Source organism: Aphidius gifuensis, linkage group LG1 (genome assembly GCF_014905175.1).
Source record: "Aphidius gifuensis isolate YNYX2018 linkage group LG1, ASM1490517v1, whole genome shotgun sequence".
Classification (NCBI taxonomy): Eukaryota; Metazoa; Arthropoda; class Insecta; order Hymenoptera; family Braconidae; genus Aphidius; species Aphidius gifuensis.
Window position 1 is genome coordinate 28,076,928 of NC_057788.1, and position 25,920 is coordinate 28,102,847.

At 24.7% G+C, this 25,920-nt stretch overlaps 3 protein-coding genes across 4 annotated transcripts; 2 read left to right on the plus strand and 1 right to left on the minus strand.

Annotated features, from left to right (window-relative positions):
• Positions 1 to 505: 505 nt before the first annotated feature.
• Positions 506 to 10,855, plus strand: LOC122859809 (LIM/homeobox protein Awh-like). Of its 2 annotated transcripts, XM_044163505.1 has the most exons (6): positions 506 to 867; positions 7,412 to 7,698; positions 9,851 to 10,068; positions 10,151 to 10,399; positions 10,481 to 10,621; positions 10,729 to 10,855. In XM_044163505.1, the coding sequence occupies exons 1-6, from the start codon at positions 862 to 864 to the stop codon at positions 10,794 to 10,796; spliced, it is 969 nt and encodes a 322-aa protein (XP_044019440.1). In that variant the 5' UTR covers positions 506 to 861; the 3' UTR covers positions 10,797 to 10,855. The 2 variants fall into 2 exon arrangements, with proteins under 2 accessions (XP_044019440.1, XP_044019434.1); XM_044163499.1 differs by having other exon boundaries at positions 10,481 to 10,855.
• A 1,246-nt stretch (positions 10,856 to 12,101) lies between these two features.
• LOC122859825 (LIM/homeobox protein Awh-like) lies at positions 12,102 to 17,464 on the minus strand. The gene is made up of 4 exons (XM_044163514.1): positions 17,143 to 17,464; positions 16,187 to 16,482; positions 12,760 to 13,214; positions 12,102 to 12,665 (listed from the first exon to the last, which is right to left on the minus strand). Exons 1-4 carry the CDS (start codon positions 17,146 to 17,148, stop codon positions 12,466 to 12,468), a joined length of 957 nt encoding a protein of 318 aa, XP_044019449.1. The 5' UTR covers positions 17,149 to 17,464; the 3' UTR covers positions 12,102 to 12,465.
• A 3,307-nt stretch (positions 17,465 to 20,771) lies between these two features.
• Positions 20,772 to 24,669, plus strand: LOC122847324 (structural maintenance of chromosomes protein 3-like). Its single transcript, XM_044144890.1, has 8 exons — positions 20,772 to 20,786; positions 20,978 to 21,053; positions 21,117 to 21,371; positions 21,447 to 21,566; positions 21,828 to 21,971; positions 22,473 to 23,042; positions 23,688 to 24,420; positions 24,490 to 24,669. The coding sequence occupies exons 1-8, from the start codon at positions 20,772 to 20,774 to the stop codon at positions 24,614 to 24,616; spliced, it is 2,040 nt and encodes a 679-aa protein (XP_044000825.1). The 3' UTR covers positions 24,617 to 24,669.
• Positions 24,670 to 25,920: the final 1,251 nt, after the last annotated feature.

The window sequence follows — 25,920 nt, forward strand, 5'->3', positions numbered from 1 at the left end:
CGAAAACTTTTTTCGAGAAATTCGAAATATTTCGAAAAAAAAAAAATCTATAACCTCGTGAATTACACGGTTATTTTGTTTGTATTATTTACATAGATATAAAATATTTTTGGTATCAATTGACTCTTTATTCAGTGCAAAAACATGTACATAATAAAATAACACAAACAGTGAATACACCCAGAGCTTGCACCCTCTGCAGCATCATGCAGACGAAAAGAACCATCGACCTGAGGGAGAGACGAGTACATAAATTTATTATTATTATCATGATTTTATTTAATTCTTTTTTATTCATGAAATCGCGACATGAAGTGTATATAAAAATTCGTATATATGTGTATAAAGGGGCGTGTAACATGAAAAGAAGGCGTGTTAAATTTAACCAATGGAATGGCTTTAAATTTCGCGGGTTGCGCTTACTCGATGATAGTAGCAAACAGTTTATATCACGCCCATAATATTGCAAGTCTTCTCCTTGTTGTCGTTGTACAAAATTTTAGTCAGTTACTCGTTTCATCCTTACTTCTATCTATCCAACATTTACAACATTAATTCATGAGCAACGTTTTAATCGCGCGTCGCGAACCATGGTTCAACATCGGTCTTGGTTCGCGCGCGTATATTTAATTAATTTTTTTTTTTAATTTAATTTATTATCAATAATCATGATAATAATTTTTCAAATAAATACAATTAAATTTTCTAAATTTTATAATTTTAATCAAAGTGCAATTTATTATATACTGTACTTGTTATAAATTATTTATTTTTTAATTTAAAAAACATTATTGTGATTTGTTTTTGAAAAGTGTAAAAAGACATTTTTTTTTTTATTATATAATAAGGATAATACAAATAATGAAGGTGAGATATGTAAAATAATATTTGTGTATTTTATTAAACAAAAAAAAAATTGATATTTAATTTATAAATTTAAAAAATACGTGATGACAAAAAATCAATTTGATAAATGGAAATTTATAGACTTTTTATATTCGAAATATTATGAAACAAAGTTAATAAATTTTATGTTTATTATTACGATGACAACGTCATGTTATAAAGTACAAAATAAATAATAAAAATACATAAACATACACGTGATCATACGAGGTAATATCTGCACCTGAAAATTTATATAAAATAATTTGCATGGATGCAGATACGGGTCACGCTAACATGTCAACAAATATTTTCATATATAATATTTATAAACTAATAGTAATTAAAAATATCTATAAATGGATAATTATTTTTTTTTAAATAGTCAATTTATGTTTTATTTTATTGGTTATCATAAAACTGTGCATTATTAATTATTATACAAGTTTAGCATATGCTAATGATCATAGTAAAATTGATGACGAACATTGGCAAACAGGCATCAACTTCATGCTTCAATATAATAATCACAATACGTATTAATAATTACGTTTTAAAACGTAGAAAAAAAGCTGTAAAAAAATAATAGTTTTATTACTTTTCATTGAATGAATAAAAAAAAAAAATTAACAACTTGGCTTGGGAATAATATAAAAATATATTTTGATAAATGATATCATATAATATTGGATCATCAGAGGGTTGTTGTTGTTGTTGTTGTTGTTGCAATGTTTTTACTAAGCCATTTTGTAATTTTTTACGCTGACAATTTATTGAGGCCACACCAAGTAAAGTATATATTTTTGCAAAGTAATGCAAATATTCTAATAAATCAAACACAAAAATGCAAATAAAAATCAAGTATTTCAAATCAACCCAAATATGTTATATTTATTTTTTTTTTTTTATACTCAAACGTGATTGGATTAGTAGAGCTTATTTTTTAAATGAAATTTCTTGACGATTCAAGTAAAATAAATATATTTTAAATAAATATTTCAAATGAATTTTACTATATATTTTTTAATTATAATAAAAAAATATAAAATGCATTTATTTTTCCTCTGAATTGACAATATAAAATTATTTTAGAAAAATTATTTCTATTATTTATTAATTTAAATATTAGAAAAAATTATAAAAAATAAAATATCCATGTGTTCCTGCACAAGACAATTTAAATAACATAAGTATAAAAAATTTAAAAAATATTATTTCCGTTATTTGTTGAGTGCATTTATAAAAAAAAAAAAATGTGTTGTATATAAAAACGCAGATAAAAGCCTAAATGCATGTTAACAATCACATGTCTGAGTGTGTTCAGAAGCAATGTATTATTCGTATCGGTTGCAGGCCCCCTCATTGATCAGCGTTGATATATCTAAAACTACATATATAACAGGGGGCCCCCCGTCATGTGCCGAACAAACAGCCAACACGCGTGTACCAATATACAGTGTTATGTTTGTTCCTTCATGAATTTGTTACAAATCTTTATTCTCTCTCTCTCTCTCAAATCTTTACATATATATATAAAATCAAAAATATAAAATAAAAATGATAGAAAAAAAATAATAAACTGGCGCTCTGACGATACACAATAGTTTTACAACACAAGCGTGAATAAAGTGAAAAAGTCAAAAGATGTGTTTACAATCTAAATAAAATTTAAAAGATATAGAGGACATAGAGTCAAAAAAGTTTTTTTATTATTTTTTTTTTTTCGGACCACAATTGGGGGTCTTCTATTGTCAATATCTTGCAGAAGATATATATATATTTTCGTAGTAATATGTCCAATGAAATTTTCCCGAAGGTCTGTCGCAAATCATCTCGTACCACCGTATCGCCATATTTTCAAAGCCAATGGTATTTTTTGATTTTACTATGTATGTATAACAGCCACTTTGTCAACATGTCACACTTGGAGGAATAAAAAAAAAAAAAATAATAAAAAAACCCAAGTTTAAATTTAAAATGGCTAAAGAATAGAATGAATGTGTTATTCAGTGCCATCGCATCTCTTCGACAGTTGTCAAAAAAAATATATTGAATATTTTTCGACCGTCTGTTTTTTTCTAGCATTATATAGCTTAATTATCCGTCAATTTCATAACTATATCATTTCGCAAATGTCAATGCCTCATCATATCATAAAAGTTATTTCAAAAAAAGAAATAGAATAAAAAAAAAAAAGGTGAGCATTGTGTTCTTCAAAAGTCCTCAAGATTCTCTCTCAAAAATTCAGAAGAGGCAGAGAAAAAAAAAAAAAGAAAAAAAAGGTATCGGTTTCAATAAACTATGAGCGTCGGAAAGTGACTTAACATGGTGTTGTTGAGCACACTGAATGAACAGAAAGAGTGACACTCCACGAATCTCTTGTTTCCCCGCGGGACTATTTTATTTTTTCGTTTTTTGGTACCGGACAACTGGACCCCCTGTTGCTTAGTATTTTACCTTTGAAAGTCATACCTATACATGGGCCATTTTACCCCAATCTCCCTTATTTCCCTTTACCCCAAAAATCATATAAAATTCTTCACACAGTTGCAATGATCATGATGACTAAAGAAATTGTAACCATATATACCTAAACCAATTTTTCGTGATGTTTCAAATAAAATCATTTGAAGAGTACCACAAAATTCACCTCAATACATTTTGCATATATTATTATACTCATGTCAACAATGTGCATCCACCAATTTTTCATTTTTATACACACACTTCATCCCTTGTTAATAAATACACCAATATAAAATTTATATAAAAATATAAATGCCACTTTTTTCTAAATCTTATTAGGATTTAAAGATGGAAAAAAAAGTCATGAGACGAGTAAAGTGATATATTCCCAAGGGTATTAAGAAACAAGTGAGTCTTATGTCAAATTCAAAAAAAAATCTTTTAGTCATTTTTTGTGCTTTTTTTATATAAAAAAAAATTCAAAGGGTTGATTTTTATATAAAATAGATACAATCGAAATTTTTTTCTTTATGTTTTTTATTTTCTATAAAATCAAGTCATACTGATGGTGTTATTATTATTATTTATATTGTTGAATCGTCTTGAGAAATCGTCGTAACAGGTTACGCGATTCAGTTGTGAATACGCATATATGGACTCTTTTTTTTTTTTCTTTTTTTTTATCCAGACGCATATTTTAGACTAAACCAGTCTAATCCAACAGTTTACGACCGTGCGGCTTTACATGCAACACGTTTTTTGATTATTATTATTTTTGAAATATGTGGGCGCGAATTTATCCAACATTCAAGATTTATTTTTAAATTATATTTATATACTGTTGTTGTTTTTTTTAAATCAATTTTTTTTTTAATTTTAATTTTGTATTGTTTTTGTTTTTTTAAATAATTTATAAATTTTCGAGTAGTCGAAAAATTAAAGTGGTAGATAATTTTTTTTTCGAAATCGTTATTGGCACTCATACGGGGAAATTTACGGGAAATACGGGGACATTTACGGGTTTCACATACAATGTAATCAGTCCTACACATACAACGGTGGCTATGTTTACCGTAAATTTTCTCGTAACCTGTATAAATGTCCCCGTAAATTCCCCCGTATTGAGTGCCAATAGCGTTACCGTTTTTTTTTATTTCTTAACTATGTGTCGGACTTGATTAGATCTTCTTTGAAAATAGAGCTACTATTGATTGTAGTAATATTTCTTTCAATAGTAGTTTTATGAATTTGATTTAAAAAATAATAAAATTTAAAAAAATTATCTACCACCTTAATTTTTTGACTACTATATCAATATTATTTTCACTACTATCAATCCAAAGAAACCCTTATAACAACTAAAATATCTTTGACAAAAAAATATAAGTTTGTAATTATTTTGAAAATTTTATTTTTTTTTGATTTTTTTTTTAAACAAATTTATGAAACTACTATTAAAAAAAAATTACTACAATCACCAGTAGCTATAGCTATGTTTCGGAATTAATAACTTCTCTTTTAAAACTATAGTTTTAAAAGAGAAGTTATTAATTCCGAAACAATATGAAAAAATAAAAAAAAAATATATATGAATATTTTTTTAAATACGATTTAGTGATATTTTATATATTGCTTACTAGTTAAATTTTAAAATTAATAATAACAAATTATATTTCAAATTTTTTATAAATTTTTAAACATGTCAAACTGACATACCTATTTTGTAATGAATTTTTTATTTTATTTTATTTATTTTTTCTATGGAAAAGGTTGATGGGATTTCACATAATATAATGTCATTTTGTCACTGGTGTTCTGATGTACACCTTTATTACAATACCGGATAGTATATAGACGAATAGGTGACTTACATAATCCCATTGTAATGTTATTTCTTGTGAATACGCCCCAAGTGTGTTCGTTCCAACCCTCTCATTGAATAATCCAACAAAAAAAAATATATATCTCTACAAAGTTTCGACATTTTGCATATAATTAAAATATAATTAAATAATTTGAATTTTTTTTATTTATTTATAAAAATCATTGCTATATATTTGCATTGAAAATTTAATTTAAATTATTAACAAAATTCTGCTATTTAATTCACTGTATAAATAAATTTACAAAATATTTTTTATAAAACAAAATAAAAAATAGATAAATTTAATATTTCTAATAATTCCAATAATAATAATTAATATTATATAATTTTGAAATGTAAATTAAAAAAATAGTAGCTACTTTATAAATATATAATTTTTTTTTTGACATAAATTCACACGATATTGTCAAAGGCGTGATTCAAAATATTTTAGGGTTCAAAACACACCTATATACCGTTACATGTCTTGTTCAAATGTTCAGTAAAAGTAACATGACTATGTGTTCTATGATACGTGAGATTGGCTGGTTGGTTAGTTATAAAGTTGGGTTGTGTCCTGGTTGTATATTAGCTCCCCACATTGTAATAATCATCATGAAAAAAAAAAAAAGTTAAAAATCACCAAGGGTGAAATAAATACCAACTCGTACAACCATGTAAATGACAATGATTTCTTAAATCAAGGGGCGGGAGGGAGGGTGAATATATCTTAAGCTTTTGTATGTCTATCATTTTTCATAATTTTTTATTGGCATTAATATAAAAATACGCGTATCCTAACCGTAAGAGTCAAGAGTCAGCTTAAGCACCACAGGATATCTATCATTGTTTATATTCATGTTGAAAATACATATATAACTTTATTGTATAACCTTGGCTTAAAATATATATTTATATTTAAAAATATTTTTTTTTTTATTTTTGCGGTATTTTACATTGAAGCAATACTCTTACATAACACTCATGTAAAAAGTTAAAAATATATATCCAAATAAATAATTTACATTATTTTTTTAAGCCTTAAAGTTTGTTTGTTTATTTAAATATTAAAACACGCCCTTATTATCAAAATTTACGTGCTAAAAAAAAATAATATATTTGTATTTTAAAAACATATTAAAAATATAAATCTTTTCTTTGAAATTTTTGTCAATTTAATGTAACGCAAAACCACAAATTTTACAGCAAAAAAAAAGAGGGGAATTACCGTTGTCATGTATGTATTTTTTTGAAGAAAGGCAATAAAGGTTTGCAATTGAAAAAAAATAAAAAAAAAAATATACTTAATGCATACAAATCGGGATTATATTTGTAGATACATGTAAGGGTCTATATGTGACATATTTTTTGGAGGGTGAGGAATGTTTAGGGGTGTAAAAACGACCATGGTTTTGTGTCAATGATGGCTTTCCTCACTGCGGGATACCTTTTTTTTTTTCTTTTTCGCTTGACCAGCTGTGCCCATTCGATTTGATACACTCGAACGATGTAAACTCTTCACAAGAGTTTCTTTTATTCTCTTTTTATTTCTCGGTCTTTTTTTTCTTCCTCTTGTTGCTAATATATTTTTATTAAATTTATTAGTATCTAAATATTCAATGACATAAATATACATGATTTTGTATATTTTTCTCTTTTTTTCGAATTTCGATTACAGAATTTCTATATGTGAAAGAGTTAATAGGGTTACAAATATATGTAGTGTATATAAAATTGATCTTACAGATCGATCAAGTTTATTCTTGGCATATTTGATGGAATTGAATGTCGAAATATACAAAAGCCCATACAATGGATTAGCTGTTTGTCGAAACGAATTGTTGAAAATTGAAAAAAAAAACTGATGATAATGAAATGTCGAGTGTTGGAGAGGGTGTGAGATCAGCAACAATACGTTACGAGTCATTAATTTTAATTTTCCATTATTGAAAAATAAATATAAATTAAATTACAAATATTTTCAATGAAATAAAAAATACATTTGTATTTTGTACGACGTTTCTTTTGATTTTATCAAAGAGCAACACAAATACTATGTGCAATTTTAAGATTTTAATTATTTCAAGTTAGTGAAACATATGTGTATATATATGTGTGGATTTAATTATTAAATGTATATGCATGATGGTAAAAAATATAGCCCAATTAAAAAGTATAATGTGGTTGATTTTGCAGACAGAGGTGGAGGAGATGGCGCCGGAAGGTGTGTGTGAGGGTAGTAGTGCAACAACAGCAACAGGAACAGGAACGACAACTGGAATCAGCCCGGACATGTCACCAGGAATAATGGATGGTTGTGGTGGTTGTGGTGAAAGAGTACGTGAACGCGTTGTACTTTGTGTTGGCGGTAGAACATGGCACTCGAGGTGTCTTCGTTGCTGTGCATGTGCCAGACCATTGCACGATCAGCATTCGTGTTTTCTCAGGGGTATGAGACTTTATTGCCGGCACGACTATGCTCTGTAAGTTCAATAATTATTTTTTTATTTTTTTTTTCTTTTATTATTAACAAATATATTTAACCTTATAATTTTATTCAATATAAATTTTTTACTTAACTTTTTTCTTTTCAAATAAATATATATTTAAAGATTTATTTTTCCAAGACTTTTATGTCGATATTTATGTCAGTTTTTTATACATATGACTCGGCAATTGATTGAAAAAATATATTCAACAAAGATTAGTTGGATTTTATCTATTTTGTTTGTACAACTGTCAATCAAATCATTTTTTTTTATTTATTTATTTTTTTACAATTGTTTTCAATCATTTTTTTAACAATGTGTGTTTAAATTTTTCTTACATATGTGTTGATATTTATTTAAACATACCTTCATTGCTATTTATTTCAAAGAATATATATATTTTTTATTTTATTTTTTTATTAATTTTTATTTTTGATGACCACAGAGAGAGGTGCCGTTTTATTTCTCTTTGATCAAATCGTGTTAAAGAATACTTCGATGAATACTCCATGCGGGAGGTCCTCAAGAATCTGCCTCGTAATTTTTTAAATTCATCATTCAATATGTATAATACATTCACAATATTCATACGTATATTTTTGCCTGACGACAGGAAGTAAAATCAACCTCTCTGGGGGTCGATATTTTTTATTTTTATTATTTAACACTCATTTTTTTAAATGTTAAAAATAAAAAATAAAAAAAACTTTAATATGTATATACAAAAGACTATTGTTTTTTTTTTTTTTTTGATATTATCTATTCGAATTAAATATTGTTTGAAAATTCTTTATTTTAAATTATAAAATAATATTCAGAGGCATTTTGTGTGTCACTCAAAATTCAAATCTCTTTTTAAATTTATTCGGTTGTCTGTATACGCCTAGATGTGGGCGTTACTAAAATTATGTTATTCACTAAAGCTTTAAAGCTCATTCACAGTAAAACATTGATTTTCATAATGAAATTTTTAAACTTATATTAAATACCTACATATATTTTTAAAAAATGAACAAATTATTTAAAAAATCATACATTTTACTTGCCGCAAATATAAAAATAAATAAATCAATTTTAAAAAAAAATATATAAATTATAAAAAAAATAAAAAAGATATTGGCAATAATATAAACGCGGGAGGTAAAAAACCAGTGACAAAAGTCTGAGAGAAAAATAAGCGCGGCATCTTCGGCATTGGAATCGGGATGCACTTTCCGTGTTCATGAATATGATAATGGGCTAATGGCCGCTAGTCGTTGTTTAATTACCGGCCCACCAACGGATGCTGAGTAATACCAACACACATATATATTCATCCGCTGAAAAAATAAAAAAAAAAATAAATAAATTCACATATAAACAAAATAAAGAAAAAGAAGTAGAAATTGCTTTTTGCAATGTTGATGTGTGGAATATACTAGTTGCTGGCGACAATCTTTTTTTTTTTTTTTTTTTCTTTTTTTTAATTTAACTGCAGATGTTGTTGATGCTGCATGGTGTATTAAATTCACATTGACCATTCATCCAGCAAGAAGTGCGTATACGAGAGTGCCATGTTGGCTGAACGACTCGACAAGGCACTCAGCTACCGTTTACAACGACCCTGCTCTAACCTTCTCCTGGATCCGTAACGATAAACCTCATCTTGTCACTTTCATCTTTTTAATCTTTATTCAATTTAACTTTATTTATACATACTCTTGGATTTTTAAATAAATTTTAAATATTTATTAATAATTATTTTCATTAAAACAAATTAATTATGATAACAAGTATCATCTATTAAATTTGATAATATACAAAAAAATAATATTGAAATTTTAAAAGAAAAAAAAACAAAAATAAAAGGTAATTAAACAAGTTTATATATTTATTATCACTCAAGTGCGCTCTGTGATCAAATTGTACATCTGAGATTGACTAATCAAATATGTATCGAAAAGCAACTTGAAAACCACCCAGTGAGACCATTTATCTTTTGTTAATTACATTCTGCCATTGAATACATTAAATTAATAATCAAAAAAAAAAATATCGTTATTTATACTGTGTATATTTATTTTTTGTTAAACTTGATTCATTATTTTTTTTTTTTTAAATAAATATAAATAATGGAATATAAAGGATGGAATGAATTAAATTTCAGGGCATTTGGTGCAAAATGTGCAAAATGTGGTAGAAGTGTAAGTGCTGGTGATTGGGTTAGAAGAGCAAGAGAAAGAGTATATCACTTGGCATGTTTTGCTTGTGATGCCTGTTCACGTCAGCTTTCAACTGGTGAACAATTTGCTTTGCTTGATGCTCGATTATTATGCAAGACACACTATCTTGATGTTGTTGAAGGCAACAACACATCATCAGATGGTATGATGTATTATATTTATATACTTATATATCTTTATAACACAAGCTAAATTGTGTTGACATAATTAAATGATATTTTTAGATGGTGGTGACTCTGAGAGTGGTCATAAAGGTAGTAATAAAGCTAAACGTGTTAGAACAACATTTACTGAAGAACAATTATCAGTACTTCAAGCAAATTTTCAGCTTGATAGTAATCCAGATGGACAAGATTTAGAAAGAATAGCACATGTTACTGGACTAAGTAAAAGAGTTACACAAGTATGGTTTCAAAATTCACGTGCAAGACAAAAAAAACATTTACACACTGGAAAAATGAAAGGACAACACAGTTAGTTTTATTTTATTATTAAATTTACTTTTTATATATTTAATTATTATATTTCTTTTTTTTTTTTAAATTATTTTCTAGCACACCAATCACCAACAAATTCAACAACATCACCTGGTGATTTTGGAAGACATATAAATCTTCATTTATCGTACTCATTTCAGCATCATCAACAGCATCAACAAAATCAGGGACATCAAACACAGCTTAGTCCAGCAACATGTAAGAGTCCAAAACCGTCAATCTACCATAATCACAGTAGAGATATTATTCCATCCCTTGAAATAATACTTCGTTAAATTTAACTGATAAATTTTGATGATCTTCAGGGTCTGAACAATCCATGGATGAACTATCACAGGATTCAATGATGCTCACAATGGCAAATGAAGTTTAAGCTTTAATTCAACAAAATAAAAAAAAAATTAAATAAATATTTATATATAATATGTTTAAGCAAATTTTTATTGTAAATATAAATTTATGATATTTAATTTTTGATGCAAATAAGAAGAATTTAGAGCTTAAAAGAAACACTTAATTATCCATGTAATTATACCTAAATCTATCCTGATATTAGAGTGAAATGTTCCACTTTAAATTTTGATATAATTCAAGTGGCTATTTTATCCAAATCAGTTTTAAATTTTGTAAGTATATCTAACGAAATACCTGCAAATTAAATTCAACAAAAAAAAATAATAATTAAAATTAATTTTACATTTGAATATTGTAGAAAAAAATTAATCAATCAACTTATTTATATCGTTCTTTATTATTATGTAGATGAAAATAATTGCAATTAACATATGTACCTTAATCATTCCAAAATATGATGCACACAAATTTGGTGTTTAGTGTGTAAGATTATATTTGAAATTTAAAAACTGCACTTTTAATTTTTATGAAAAATTTTAAGGATATTTAAATTTTTAAATAAATCAGATGAAAATTTGTACTATATATAGATATATAATGATACTGTGATGTAAATATTGTAAATTAATAGAAAAAAAAATATTAAAAATACACACTGTACTTATTAAAAGTTTAATGAATTTTAAAAATTTCTATTCATTTTTTTTTTTAGAAAATAAATTTCATAAAACCTAAAAAATTAAATTTCAAGGTATTTTTATTAAAAAATATTAAACAATTAAATAAATAAATTATAACAATTAAATATTTTATTTTTTTTAATTTTATTAATCATTATAACAGTACGATTTTTTTTTTTTTATAAAATTGCAATTATCAGCTTTCAACTTCTTCTTTTTTTTTTCGTTAGAAAATCATATATAAATATTATGCACTTGGTTATTTAAAATATATAATATATACAAAATAATAATAATAATAGTTAATAATAATAAAAATAATAATAATTTGTACAAAAAAAAAATATATATATAAAAGAAAATTTCGAAAAATACAATACTGATATGAAATTGTTAAAAAAAAAAAATTATATATTATTTTTATTTGAACTTGATTAAAAAAATGTGTTTTTTTTTTTAAATTAATTTTCATAATTTTCAAATTAAATATAATGTTATTAATTATCAATATTAATAATAATAAAAAAAAAAAATTTCAATGAAAATAAAAACAATTTGATTGATAAATATTTACAGATAAATATAGTATAAAGTTTGTTAATAAAATTTCATGGTAAATAATACATAATACACAATAGAGAGCCTCGTAAATTTCTAAAAAAATTTTGTAGAGATACGTTATATAAATAAATCAACACAAAGAAAGAAAAAAGAAACAAAAAAAAAAAAATTTATTTTCCAAGTCGTTTTCATGGTTTTCATCTAGTCACTTATGTCTGTTTTCTTGTCTTTTTTTCTTCTCACTTATTTTTCACAAGAAAACTACCTGAGTCTCCAAAAAAAAAAAAAAAACATTTTTTATAAAGAAGAAAAGAAAAGAAATCCTCAACGAATAAAAACCAACACAAAAACTCTTTAAATCGGCATTTTTTCAAAGCACCACTTGGGGTTTTTTTTTTAAAATGATATTCAAGTGAGAAAAAATAAATGATTGTCGTAAATAATTCTTCACTGATGGCAGAATTGGGGCTGTTGTAAATGAGTAGGCGTCGTTGGGGTCATCGGCGTTAAGGGTGTCAAAGGTGTTAAAGGACTCTCTGGACTTTCACTGCCAACACTACCACCTTGATATCCACCAAAATAACCACCAACCATATTACCAGGATAAAGATCATTTGGATGATGTTGCAATGGTGATGAATGATGCACTGTAACAAGATTAAATAAAACATAAAATTACATTATTAACACGACAAATAAAATTGAGAAAAAAAAATAATAAAATAAGTGTATAAAAATTACTTTGTGTTTTAATTTTTCCACTGTGTTTCTTTTGTCTTGCACGTGAATTTTGAAACCATACTTGTGTAACTCTTTTACTTAGTCCAGTAACATGTGCTATTCTTTCTAAATCTTGTCCATCTGGATTACTATCAAGCTGAAAATTTGCTTGAAGTACTGATAATTGTTCTTCAGTAAATGTTGTTCTAACACGTTTTGTTTTACTTCCTTTTCCACCATGCTCAGAATCACAATCTTCAGATGATGATGTATTATTTCCCTCAACAACATCAAGATAATGTACTTTACATAATAATCTTGCATCAAATAGAGCAAATTGTTCACCAGTTGATAGCTGACGTGAACAGGCATCACAAGCAAAACATGCCAAATGATAAACACGATCTTTTGCACGTCTTACCCAATCACCTGCACCAACATTTCTTCCACATTTTGAACATTTTGCACCAAAATTTCTGTAATTTTAAAATATATTTTTCTTTTATTTAACAATCGACTTAATACATATTTACATATTTATAGTTATTGGTACATAACATAAATAAACAACTGATTAAAAATATAAAACAAAATTTTCAATTAACATTGTATCGTTAATTATAAAATGTATATTTATTTAACGTCAACGCCTTGACACAGTCATTGACTTAAGACTTAAAATTTAACTACCACAAGAAAATTATTATTATTATTTATTTTTGTGCATCAAGGACCGTTAATTTTGTCGGTAAATTTGCCTCTGGGTCTCTGTGTTGAGAAAATATTCATTCAAAAAGATTTAAACATCTTAAAGAGATCCCTAGCCACTGGCAAAAAGTTGCCTCATTATAATACTACTTCGTTTTCTCGATCCTTCCAATCGACGACTAACAAATATTTATTATTATTTTCATCTGTATATCTTCTGCAACATTGTCCAGTCAAAAAAAAAGGTCATTTAAAAAAAAACAAAAAATAAACACGGATCACTATCAGCCTACGGAAGCTGATCAAAACTACAATCAGATAAAATTTGAATGTCTCAGTCATGCTCAATTGATTTTCACACAGTGAAATTTATTTTATAAAAAAAAATTTATATATTTATAAAAAAAAATATAAATAATATATTTAAAAATTAATAATAAATTAACTTAAATTCATATAGATTTTTTGCAGAGTCATAATAAATTTTAACTTTTTTTTTTTACCTTTACGGATTATGTTAATTTTGATAACTATAAATAATAGACACAGGCAAATAATAGACACGCCTAAAACTATCAATGACAATAAAATCATATTAAAAAAATATTTTTCTAATTTATATTTTTTATTATTACATGAAAATATATATTTTTTTTTTTCTAATCAATTAAAAATCGTTGTAAATTTTATTTTTAAAAAATGAAGAATTTTGTTTTTTTTTTCCTTTTATTTAAATGAATAGCCAATTGATTTTATTTTTATTATATACCCATAAGAGTTGTAAAAGTCACGCGGTAACTTTCACCATGTCGTATCAATGTGGTATCTATAATCTATATGATAATATTTGCATAAATAGTATGGCGCCACCCTCAAGCAACAAAAAAAACAATGAGTAATGAGTTCATTAAAATAAAACAAAAAATATAAAATTTTAAACTCATAAAAATGATGATTCTGCAAGATGAGCTGTTTTTAATAGAGGAATATAAAATTTGTATGTGTGTTTGTGTTTAGTACCGCCTCGATATATAAAATATACATATCGATAAATCTTTTGAGGGCTAGTTTGTTGGCTACTATATGCCGCCCAGCCCAAATTTATTCATTTTTTATTTTTTATTACATATATAAGTCATTCAAGGATTAAGTTAAAAGTGACTTCGAAGAATTGTCGTTTTTGATAAACTCTTGAAAAAAATATAATAACAAAAAACAAATAATTTAAAATTAAAAAAAAAAAATTAATAAATATTTAATTTATAAAATACGATTATATATTTTATTTTAAATTTATATTTACATTTATAGAAATACTTCAAGTATATTAAAAAATATTTTAAAAAAAGTAGAAAAAGAGAAATTTTATATTGAAAATTTCCGTTAATAAAATTACAAATAAAATTAGATATTTAATTTATTGATACAAGTGTTGTCATTGTAGTGACATTATTTGTATGTTAAATATTATTTTGATAAATCTTTGTAAAAATATATTGGTATGTTAAGTAGGTTTGATGAAACAGTTGGATCTTACGCGGCAAATTCCATCATCTCAACTGACACTGTTATGTTGCTGTGTGTTTTTTTATACACTCAATGTCTTGAATGTTATATTGGAAATGAAGAAAAAAATAAAAATATAAATCCAAAGAAGGAATATATGAGTGACTCGGCACCCACGCTACATCATGCACAAGATGTGCATTTTTATATTTATTATTATTATTATTTTATCATTTCATCGTACGCAAAACAAGGATAGAATTTTTTTTTTTTTCTCTTTTAGGTGTGAGGTCTAAAGAATCATTTTTCGAATCATCTTGCAGTGATTTTTAGTCGTTATTGACAGTCAAGATATATCATTTCTCTAACTTGAACTTTTGAGGTCAAGATTATTTTTTATTTCCAATTCTTTATTCTTCATAAAATTCGTCAGTTTGTTTTTTTTTTCATAATATAAAAAAAATGCGGTTAGATATCATTATAAAAATATATAATACAGTTAAAAATAATTCAATCATTTTTTATATATGACATGATTGATTTGATTTTTATATTTTTATAGGACTGTTTTATTTTTTCATCTATAATATTTCTATTGTATGCAATATGAAATTTATTTTTATTTATTATATATACTTGTTCTATAAATGTGAATCAAAATATTATCTATATGTATATAAATTAAATATGCCATGGCTTTTTATTTTAAATTTCATTTGGAGCACAGAAAGTCATGCATAGAAATTTATATGGAAATAAAAAATATAAGAGGATGAAATAGAAAGATATCACACTTATGGCAGTGTCATGGGGCGAGTTTAACAAATGATCAGTTTATGGATGGATGCACGACATAAAGTTGCCTACCAAGGTAGCTGTAAGATGTCTTCTTAAAGCTTTGATTCATCTGGATTGAACTGGATAATGTAGTAACGGCAGGGTGCCAGTCCATCGATTCATGCCCATTGATAAATACAATAAAATATAATCCGATTTTCTTTGAAAACACTTATCTTACTTGGCGTATATATATACTCAATAATATATCGACTATTTATTTGTAAAATTATTTATAAATGTTATTTGTTTATATATTTTTTAAAATGCATGCTGCAGATAAAGCCATGTGTATACTAATAATTTTTATATATTTACTTGAAATAAATATTAATATATATTTTTTTAAATAAAAATTGAAAAAGTAATAAAAATATTATAAATAATTAATACTTACAAGGCATAATCATGACGACAATATAATCTCATACCCCGTAGAAAACATGAACGTTGTTCATGAAGTGGTCTAGCACATGCACAACATTTAAGACATCTTGAATGCCAACTTTTACCTCCGACGCATAATAAAAATTTATCTTTTATTCTTTCACCACAACCACCACAATCCATATCAATACCATCATTACTTTCAATTTTAACACTTGTGCTATCACTGTCATTATCAGTAACTGATGAATTTTTAATTTTTATATTATTTAATTCAGATGATTCAATATCTGATTTGTTCTCGGTCTGAAAAAAAATTATTAAATTATTAATTTTTAAATATTTATTTATTATTTATTTAGGTATCTATTTAATTATTTACAAATAAATTTATTAAGCTATCTAAAATAGTTTATAAAGTCTAAATTTATTTCATTGAATTTCTACAAATTTTACTTTGTTTTTTTTTGTTTAAATTTTTAAAAAATTTATTTTTTTAAATTCATATTTTGATTTATCATTATAATAGCTTTTTTGATTGAAGCCATTTCATCAAATACTGTAATAAATATTCTACATATATATTACACTTGATAAATTAACAAAAATTATTTTTTATAAAAAATTTTTTTTTATCTTGTCAGAAATGCAATCAAGAAATAATATATTGAAGAAATAATTGATGCTATCAGTCATAGTCTTTGAAAAAAAACATAAAACTAATATGTAAAGCTCAAAAAATATTATTAAAAATGAGTAAGATGTTGATAGACATGGATATTTAAAAAGGTCAGATGAATTATTGACTTGAACTACTGAATTTTTAAATTTAAATTTAATCTTTTACATAAAGTAAGTATATAATAATTTTCATATATATCAATTGCACAATTGCAAGTTGATGAAAAACCCGTCGGTAAACAATATAACAAATAAAAAAAATATATAAATAAATATATAAATTACCTTCATTGTTGTTTATTGCTCAGCAATTATACCATCAAAATAACAACAAAAATTTCTCCATAATAATCACAAAAATATAATTAATTAAAAAATTTTAATAATCATTAAATCCATTACACATAATTTTTCTAAAAAAAATTACACATTTTTTTTCATCTCCACTTTTTCATCTTAGCACAATATAATTAGAACACAATTTTTCAACACAAATGATAATTTTTTTTTTTGGCTTAATTAATTCGTTAATCTATAAATTGTTTAGTAATTTTTTTTGATCATTAAAATATAGAATTATAAATTAAATGATCTCGTCCGGCTGATGGCCCGGGTAAGACTGACACATTCACGATATTCATTCCCTACTACTGTGCTTTTGGGGTGTTGAAATTTTATTTAACACAAATACACATTCACGTATAAATTTATATACATATATATAAATTAAATATACATGTGAACACACCTTTGAATACATTGGAGGCGTTGATGTTCTATATATTCTGGTTATACGACGACGAGGGGATAGAGTAACACAATGGTGTTGGTGATGGACCCTTTGCCCATCGTGCCTTCTCCACTTTGTGGATCTCGAATGAATTCAGTCAGATGTTATATATATATATACACATGTATGTAAGTATATATTTACTAAAAAAGGACAACTTGTGTTGTATATAAAGCATATATATGTATATAAAGCAACTGAGGGGAATTAAAGCTCCGCCCAATGTGATCCAGCAAATTCACGCCCATCATCATCAGTATACTCCAGCAGGAGTACACTTTCAGGATAATTTTTTTTTTCTTTTTTTTTTATCAGTGTGTGCTTTTTTTGGACTTTTTTTTTTACACACAAAATCCCACGCATTATCTTATCTCTTGTAATCTTCTCATCTAACTGCTATCCACGTTTTATTCGTGTGTTAAAAAAATACAAAATTTTCAACTTGTATCCTTTTTACACACAGTGTAACACATCAATATAATATTTATTTTTGTTTTATTTAATTTTTAATAATTTATTAAAATTAAAAGCTATTGATTTTATCAATGATTATATATTTATTTGAAACAGTTTAATAGCTGTAAATTTTTATAAAAAAAAAAATATATGTTATGTATATTTTTTTTTTTTTAATGATTTATATATTTATATGTATTTTTAAAAAATGATATATGTACTTGATATTAAATTTGTATGTCTACTTTGATATTAAATAAAAAATAAAATATATTTTTAATTAATTTCGATTACTTGGCATTAAATTCATTGTGATTTGAGTGGTTTTTTTTTTTAAACTATAAATTTGATAAAAAGAAAATTTTGAGGGGCCAAAAGTTGTATCATCAGAATATAAATATGAATACAAAATGTATATAAATATATAGAGAGTTGAATAATAGTAAAAGTCGACAATGGGGACGGCTTAACATTTTGTTGAAAGAGATGATTGATTATCACCTCGTTCACAGTCAAATTTCTAGACTTCGATACATAAAAATAAATAATAAATAAAATATATATTTTTTAATATAAAAAATCATATTACCCACAGTCAAAATATAATACAAAAATATTATAAATAAATAAATTGCATTGACAAAATATTAAACCTAAAAAAAAAAATTAATAAATAATATATTTTTCATAAAATTATAATATTAAAAATAACAATAATAATAATATTCATAAAAAAAAAAACTGAATAATTTATTTCAACGTTATTTACATGCAAATTTTATTTGTTTGAAAATAACCGAAATTCAATAAAAATGGTAATGACTCTATAGATTCATTGGATAATAAATGTGAAATTTTACGGAAAAAAAATATTAATAAATTATTGATACACGCGAAATATATTTTTTTTTAAATAGTAAATACCATATGCGTTAATTTGATTTTTATAAAAGTCATATTGCAGATTTATTTAAATGTTAACATATCGTCAAATCACCACCAAAACAATCATTAATATTCAAAAGAATTAAAAAATATAAAAAAAAAAAATACTCAGTTATAACCAGAAAAATATTTGCCAATTTAAATGTATATATTTATAAAAAGAATGAAATGTAATCATGCATAAAGGAAAGAAGAAGAAAAAAAAAATAAAATTAAAAATTAAATTCCTAGACTTACAAGAGGTGTTCATGAATGTATCACAAATATATATATAAATATTTTATTCGTATGTGGCCATCAGTCGATGACCGTGTAATCCCATTGTATATAAAAAATGCCCATCCTCTTCTTAAAACCTGCAGGATACCAAATGTATGATACACAAAGGCGCCAAGAATTTTTATGACAGTAAAATAGCGAAGGTCAAAAATAGTATATTTAAAAAAAAAAGGGGGAACAGAAAATTTTTAATATTTTTATATATGAAACCCTTATTTCAAATATATTTATATTTTTTTTTTATTCTGATATTATTCTTTTATGATATCTTATGTATCTTTTTTTTTTATTTATCTGCCGTATTTGGGTGTATATATGAATGTTGAGTTCCACTTGAAGGACGTTTTCAAGCACCTGTTTTTATTATCAACCAAGTGCCGACACATGAATCATCCATGGAATTGTCCAACACTGAGCTATACCTTGGCTCGTTCAATAGAATGGATATTTCATTTTTTATTTATTTATTTTTTTTTTGAATTAAACATTTATACTAATGATATTTATGTATACAGTGACAGTGTTCATATCAAAATATTATAAAATTTATTTAAACACTTGTTCAGGATGCGGGAGTTTTTAATCGATTGGTGAGAAGTCGAATTTTTTTTTGAACGGGTTAATTCAAAGTCACGAAAAATCAGTGGAAATTACTTATGTTGTTGTAGGTGTTTGACGAAATATATATTTAGATTGTGATGGGAAAAAAATCATGTGAAATAAAATTGAATATAATAAAATTGTGTAATAATTTATTGACAATAATTTTATTTTATTTATTTCTGCCTATACATAAAAAAAATATTTATGAACAAGTGATGAATTATTGACTTTAAATGCGTTGTGAAAAATTACATATACACGTAATGAGTTTTTATTATTAATGCTTATAATTATGAGTACAATTATAAAGTTTTTAATGTCAAAAAAAAAATATAAATAAATAAAAAACAGTTGTAGCCAAGTCATTGTGCAAAAAGGCGAATGATTATTCATTTTGGATGTCGCAGATAATAGTATTATTATTTTTTTATATACACTTATTATTATTTTATATATATTTTTTATGTAATGCATAATTTGCATGTCACATCCGATGATATCATGCATCAAATTTATATTTACAAATACTCTCATCGTAATTTGCCTAGCTATTAATTACAAAATGTTTTTTTCTTTTAAAATTAATTTCAATATCTTTTTGAAAAAATAATTATTCATCAGCTAAAAATTAATTGAACAATTCCTTATTATTTTTTTGAATTCTACTTCAAACCTTACCCCTTCTATGACCCTTTCCCGCCAGAGAGAGAAAGACATAAAAATTAGAGCAAAAAAGAGACAAAAAGTAACGCTGATTTCTTGAATTTTTATTGTCAATTAACCGTCTCAAATAATTGCTTTACGTATCTAAAATAATTGAAGAGAATATTGACTCTTCAAAATGCACATTAAAAAGGTATTTTTAATTAATTATTTGATTACTATTATTGAAATTGATAAAGCTAAAAATAATTACGATTAATTCAATTATTTGTGTGAAAACATAACCTATATTCATGCTAATTTTTTTATTGTTTGTTCAATTGTTATATTTATATAAACAATGTATTAATGTAATTTATATGATTGTTGTTTTTTTTTTTTTAGTTGTCAATTTGTGGCTTCAAGTCATTTCAACATCTCACAGTTGTTGATGATTTAAGTAAAGGACATAATGCTATTGGTATGTAATAAATTTTTGATATTAATTAAGTTATAATATTAACAAGTTAATTAAATTTTTCAGTTGGAAAAAATGGATCTGGAAAAAGCAATTTATTTCATGCAATTGAATTTTTATTTGGTGAAGAATATGCTAGATTATCAGCTCAACGACGTCAAGGTCTGATGCATCAAGGTAATGGAAAAACTCTCAGTGCTTTTGTTGAAATAACATTTGATAATAGTGATAAAAAATTTCCAAATAAATCAGACAGTATTATTATTCGTCGTGAAATATCAAATGTCAAAGAAGTTTATTATTTAAATTCAAAAGAAATTCGTAGAAATTCAATCATGGAATTATTAGAAACAGCTTGTTTATTTACAAAAAATTCATATAATATTATTAAACAAGGTAAAATACAACAAATTGCAATTGGTAATGATAAACAAAGACTTGATTTATTACGTGAAATATCTGGAGTAAAATATTTTGATGAACAACTTCAATCATGGCATAAAAATCTTCAAAAAAGTGATGATAATCTTTTAAAATATGACGATTTAATAAACAATGAGCTTGAAAAACAATTTTTAATATTTGATAAACAAAAGCATGCATTTAAAAAATTTCATAAATTAAATACAAAAAGAAAATGCTTGGAGTATGCAACATATCAACGTGATTTAAATAGTAATAAAAATGACTTGGATATAATAAATTTAGAATTAAATAAAACTAATATTCCTAGTTCAAAAAAACAAATAAATAAAATTATCGAGCTTATTACAAAAGAAGAGGATAAACTTAAAGATGTAGATAATGAATTAAAAAGTGTTGAGGAACAAAATAATGGCTTAATTGATGAAAAAAATGAGCTGAATAAAATAACAGAATCTTTGGACATGGAAATAGCTGATCTAGAAGATGAAATAACACGTATAAAAGAAGAAGAATCTAATATAAATAAAGAATTATCATCTGTGAATAAAAAAATAGCTGAAAAAGAAAATAACTCACAATATAATTACCAAGCTTTGAAGGAAAAAAAAGATCAAATAATGCTTCAATTAGCAGAAAAAGAACAAAAACGTGATGAATTGTACTCCAAAGAAGGACGTAATGTATTTTTTTCTGACCAATCAACCAGAGACAATTGGATAACAAATGAATTAACACAATTAAAAAAACAAATAAACAATGAAATAACATTAAAAGAAAAAATAAATAATGATTTAACAATTGATAAACAAAATGAAAAACAAAAAATTGATATTAAACAAAAATATATCAATGAAATGAATGAAATTAAAAAACTTATTGATGAAAATAATACAGAATATCATATGATATCAAGAAATTTAAATGAAGAAAAATGTAATCGTAAAATATTAATAAGAAGAGAAAATGAAATTCAACAAAATTTAAAAATTATTCAAGATAAACAGCAAGAAATTGAAAAAAAATTAAAATTTTCAATACTACAAGGAATAAAAAGTGTCGAAAAAATTTATAATGATGAAAATATTGATGGGTATCATGGTACTGTTGCTGATAATATTTCTTGTGATGATAATCTTTACAGAGCAGTTTCAACTGTTGCTAAAAATCGTCTATTTCATCATATTGTTGATACAGAAACAATAGGTATAGAAATTCTAGAAAAAATGAAAGATAAAAATTTATCTGGTGATGTTACATTTTTACCAGTAAATCGTGTTCATTCCAAGTACATTAATTATCCAACAAATAAAGATTGTTGTCCACTTGTATCAAAAATAACATGCAGTGATGAACAGTTTGATAAAATAATTGGATCAATATTTGGCAAGACTTTGGTTGTACGTAATATTGATACAGCATTAAATCTTGAAACAAATTTAAATTGTGTTACACTTTCTGGTGATCAAGTATTTAGTGATGGTACAATGTTTGGTGGTTTTACAAATGCTCAATCAAATCTTGAATTGTATTATGATTATCAAAAGATTTGTGAAGAATATAAACAGTGTGAAATTGAATTGAATGCAATTAAAGAAGAAATAATAATTAATAGTGGAAAAATTAATAATTATATTGATCCACAGCAAATTTTATCAACAAAAATTGAAAGAAATAAACAAAATCTTAAACAGCTGATGATAAATATTTCAACAATTAAAGAAGAGTTAAATATTATGGAAAATTGTAAAATTAAAAAGGAAGAAAATCTATTTATAATTTCATCGAATTTAGAAAAATTGTATGCTAAAGAAAAATGTCTTGAAGATGAATTGAAACAAGATTTTTCACATGAACGTCTTACTCCAGATCAACGTGATCTTAAAAATCTCATTGATGAAATTCAAGAATTACAAAATCAAAAACAATCAATAAATGAACAATTAAAACTTGATAATAAATTTAAAAATGAATATGAAATATTAATTAAACACAGAGAAGAATTAAATAAAATAATTTATAACAATTCAATGGTTAAAAAAGTAAATAAATTAACAACATTAAAAGAAGAAAAAGAAAATATTGAAACTCAATTTCATAAAGTAAGCAATGACATTGAATATTTGAATGAAAAAATTGAAAATTTATCAACAAAAAAAGGAAAAATATTAGAAGTAATTGAAAATTTAAAAAAACAAAAAAAACAATATGAAGATATTTTAAAAGATTTAGAAAATCAAGTACGTTCATTGATAATTGATAAAAAAAATAAAGAAAAAAATATTGAAGATTGTTTAAAAAATATAAATGACATGGGTCCACTTCCAAATGACAAAGCCAGATCAATTTTTGATGATTGGTCAACAAATAAAATATTTGAAGAATTAACAAGAGTTAATATTGAGCTTGAAAAACTTGGTAATATTAATAATAATTTTTCCAATTACGAGGATTATATCAGCAAAAGAGAATGGATAATTCAACGACATGGAGATGCTCAAGAAAGAAATATTATTATTAGAAATACCATTGAAGAACTTGGTCTTCAAAAAAAGGAAGAAAGTGCAGCAATGTTTAAACAAATTAATGATAACTTTGTTAATATTTTCAAGGAACTTGTACCAGATGGTCAAGCAAAATTAGTAATGTTATCTGGTGGAAATAATAATGATCAAGATGATTTTGATCCTGATGAACTTGTTGGTATTGGAATATCAGTATCATTTGATAAAAAAAATTGTCAAATGGAAAATTTAAAAAAATTTTCTGGTGGACAAAAATCAATTGTTGCACTTGCATTAATATTTGCAATTCAAAGCTATAATCCTGCACCATTTTATTTATTTGATGAAATTGATCAAGCACTTGATCCGGAGTACAGAAAAACAGTTGCTAAAATGATACAAAAAATGAGTAAAAACGCACAATTTATTACAACGACATTCAGGTAATATTAAATTTAATTTTCACTTGATTTAAATAAATTAATATATGTATAATTTTTATTAATTTACAGAACTGAATTACTACAAAATGCACAAAAATTTTATGGTGTTCAATGTCAAAATAAAATATCAAGAGTTATAACTGTATCAAAAGCAGAAGCCATTAATTTTATTGATGAAGATTTAGCTGACAAGTGAGACTAATATTTTTAAATAATTTTAACAAATTAATTACTTTTTTATAATTATACTCGGTGTTTTTTTTTTTTCGAAATCATTATTTTTATTTGTTTGTTTATTTTTTTAATATGAATATAACAATATTTGTAGAATAAAATTATCATAAATAATTTAAACTTCAAAGATACTTTAAACATATATAATAAGTTTTATGTATTTTGATAAAATATATATATATTTCTTGTGTTCATTACGATGTAATACTGGGTTCTTAACTTGAAAATATCTATATCGTATTTTGCCTCAAACTTGCCACACAAATCCCCTTGACGTACATACAGTTTCTACTTTGTAATCTTGCTTGAGTTTCATCCCTCTTCAAATTAGCTAACAGCCAGGATCACACAATACTGGCGTGATTGCGAATCCGCTTGTTATCATCAAAACTATATGTATCAGTTGAAAATGTACTGGTAAATATCAAATATGATGCTTCAATCGACGTCGACAAAAAAACAAAGAATAAAAAAAATTCTATCATATAATAAATTAAGAAAAAAATAAAAAATATCAACTAAATTATTCTTCATTCATCAGAGCAAAAAAAATATTTAATTTGACTTGTTAAAAAAGATATAAATAACCGTATTACTAGTAATCGCAGCAGTAAATATCTAACAATTATTAACCCTCCAAGAATTTTTTATAAACCTAAAAATACTTGCTTATAAATCGAAAAAAAATTAATAATTTCTAGCAATTAATTAAATGACTCGTTATGTATAATTTTTCAACGTTAAAACTTTACGGAAATGACCTGTTCTAAGTCTAGTATATAAACACACACCAATAAGCTTGGAGCGTGTGAAAGAAACATTGTAAAATTTAAACATTCATTTGCTCATTGCACACTTACTATTTTATAAATATAAATATCTATTCATTGAACAACATATTATACCCAGCATCGGTGTTATGAATAATAACAGTCACTTTGTCAGGTGCACACCGCAGATTGGTGGATTGACGTTTATGATAATATTCATGATCCTTATTTATTATTGTTTATTTTTTTCTTTTACATAATAATTATTATTCATTTGATTACATCAATTATTATCAGCAATCTTGATCTTCATCAATTGCAGCCCACAATGTATCATAGTCTCTTTTGATATCTCAATTTATTTAGGGTGATTCTTTTTTTGCTTACCTTTATGATGAGGGTCATCAAGCTATAGAAAAAAATAATTTAGCGAAATTTAGATTTAAGAATATCTGTGATTGAAGCATTGATATATGATTTTTATTTTTTTTATGAG

Bases quoted from the DNA above. Each gene is read 5' to 3' on its own strand.
- LOC122859809 (XM_044163499.1), top strand. The intron at 7,699-9,850 runs GTAAGTTCAATA...ATTAAATTTCAG, and splicing joins TGCCGGCACGACTATGCTCT to GGCATTTGGTGCAAAATGTG. The intron at 10,069-10,150 runs GTATGATGTATT...TGATATTTTTAG, and splicing joins CAACAACACATCATCAGATG to ATGGTGGTGACTCTGAGAGT.
- LOC122859825 (XM_044163514.1), bottom strand. The intron at 13,215-16,186 runs GTAAGTATTAAT...TTAAAATTACAG, and splicing joins TGTCGTCATGATTATGCCTT to AAATTTTGGTGCAAAATGTT. The intron at 12,666-12,759 runs GTAATTTTTATA...ATCTTGTTACAG, and splicing joins TGGAAAAATTAAAACACAAA to TGCATCATTCATCACCATTG.
- LOC122847324 (XM_044144890.1), top strand. The intron at 21,372-21,446 runs GTAGAAATTCAA...TTATTAAACAAG, and splicing joins TTTAAATTCAAAAGAAATTC to GTAAAATACAACAAATTGCA. The intron at 23,043-23,687 runs GTGAAATTGAAT...AACAATATGAAG, and splicing joins TTGTGAAGAATATAAACAGT to ATATTTTAAAAGATTTAGAA.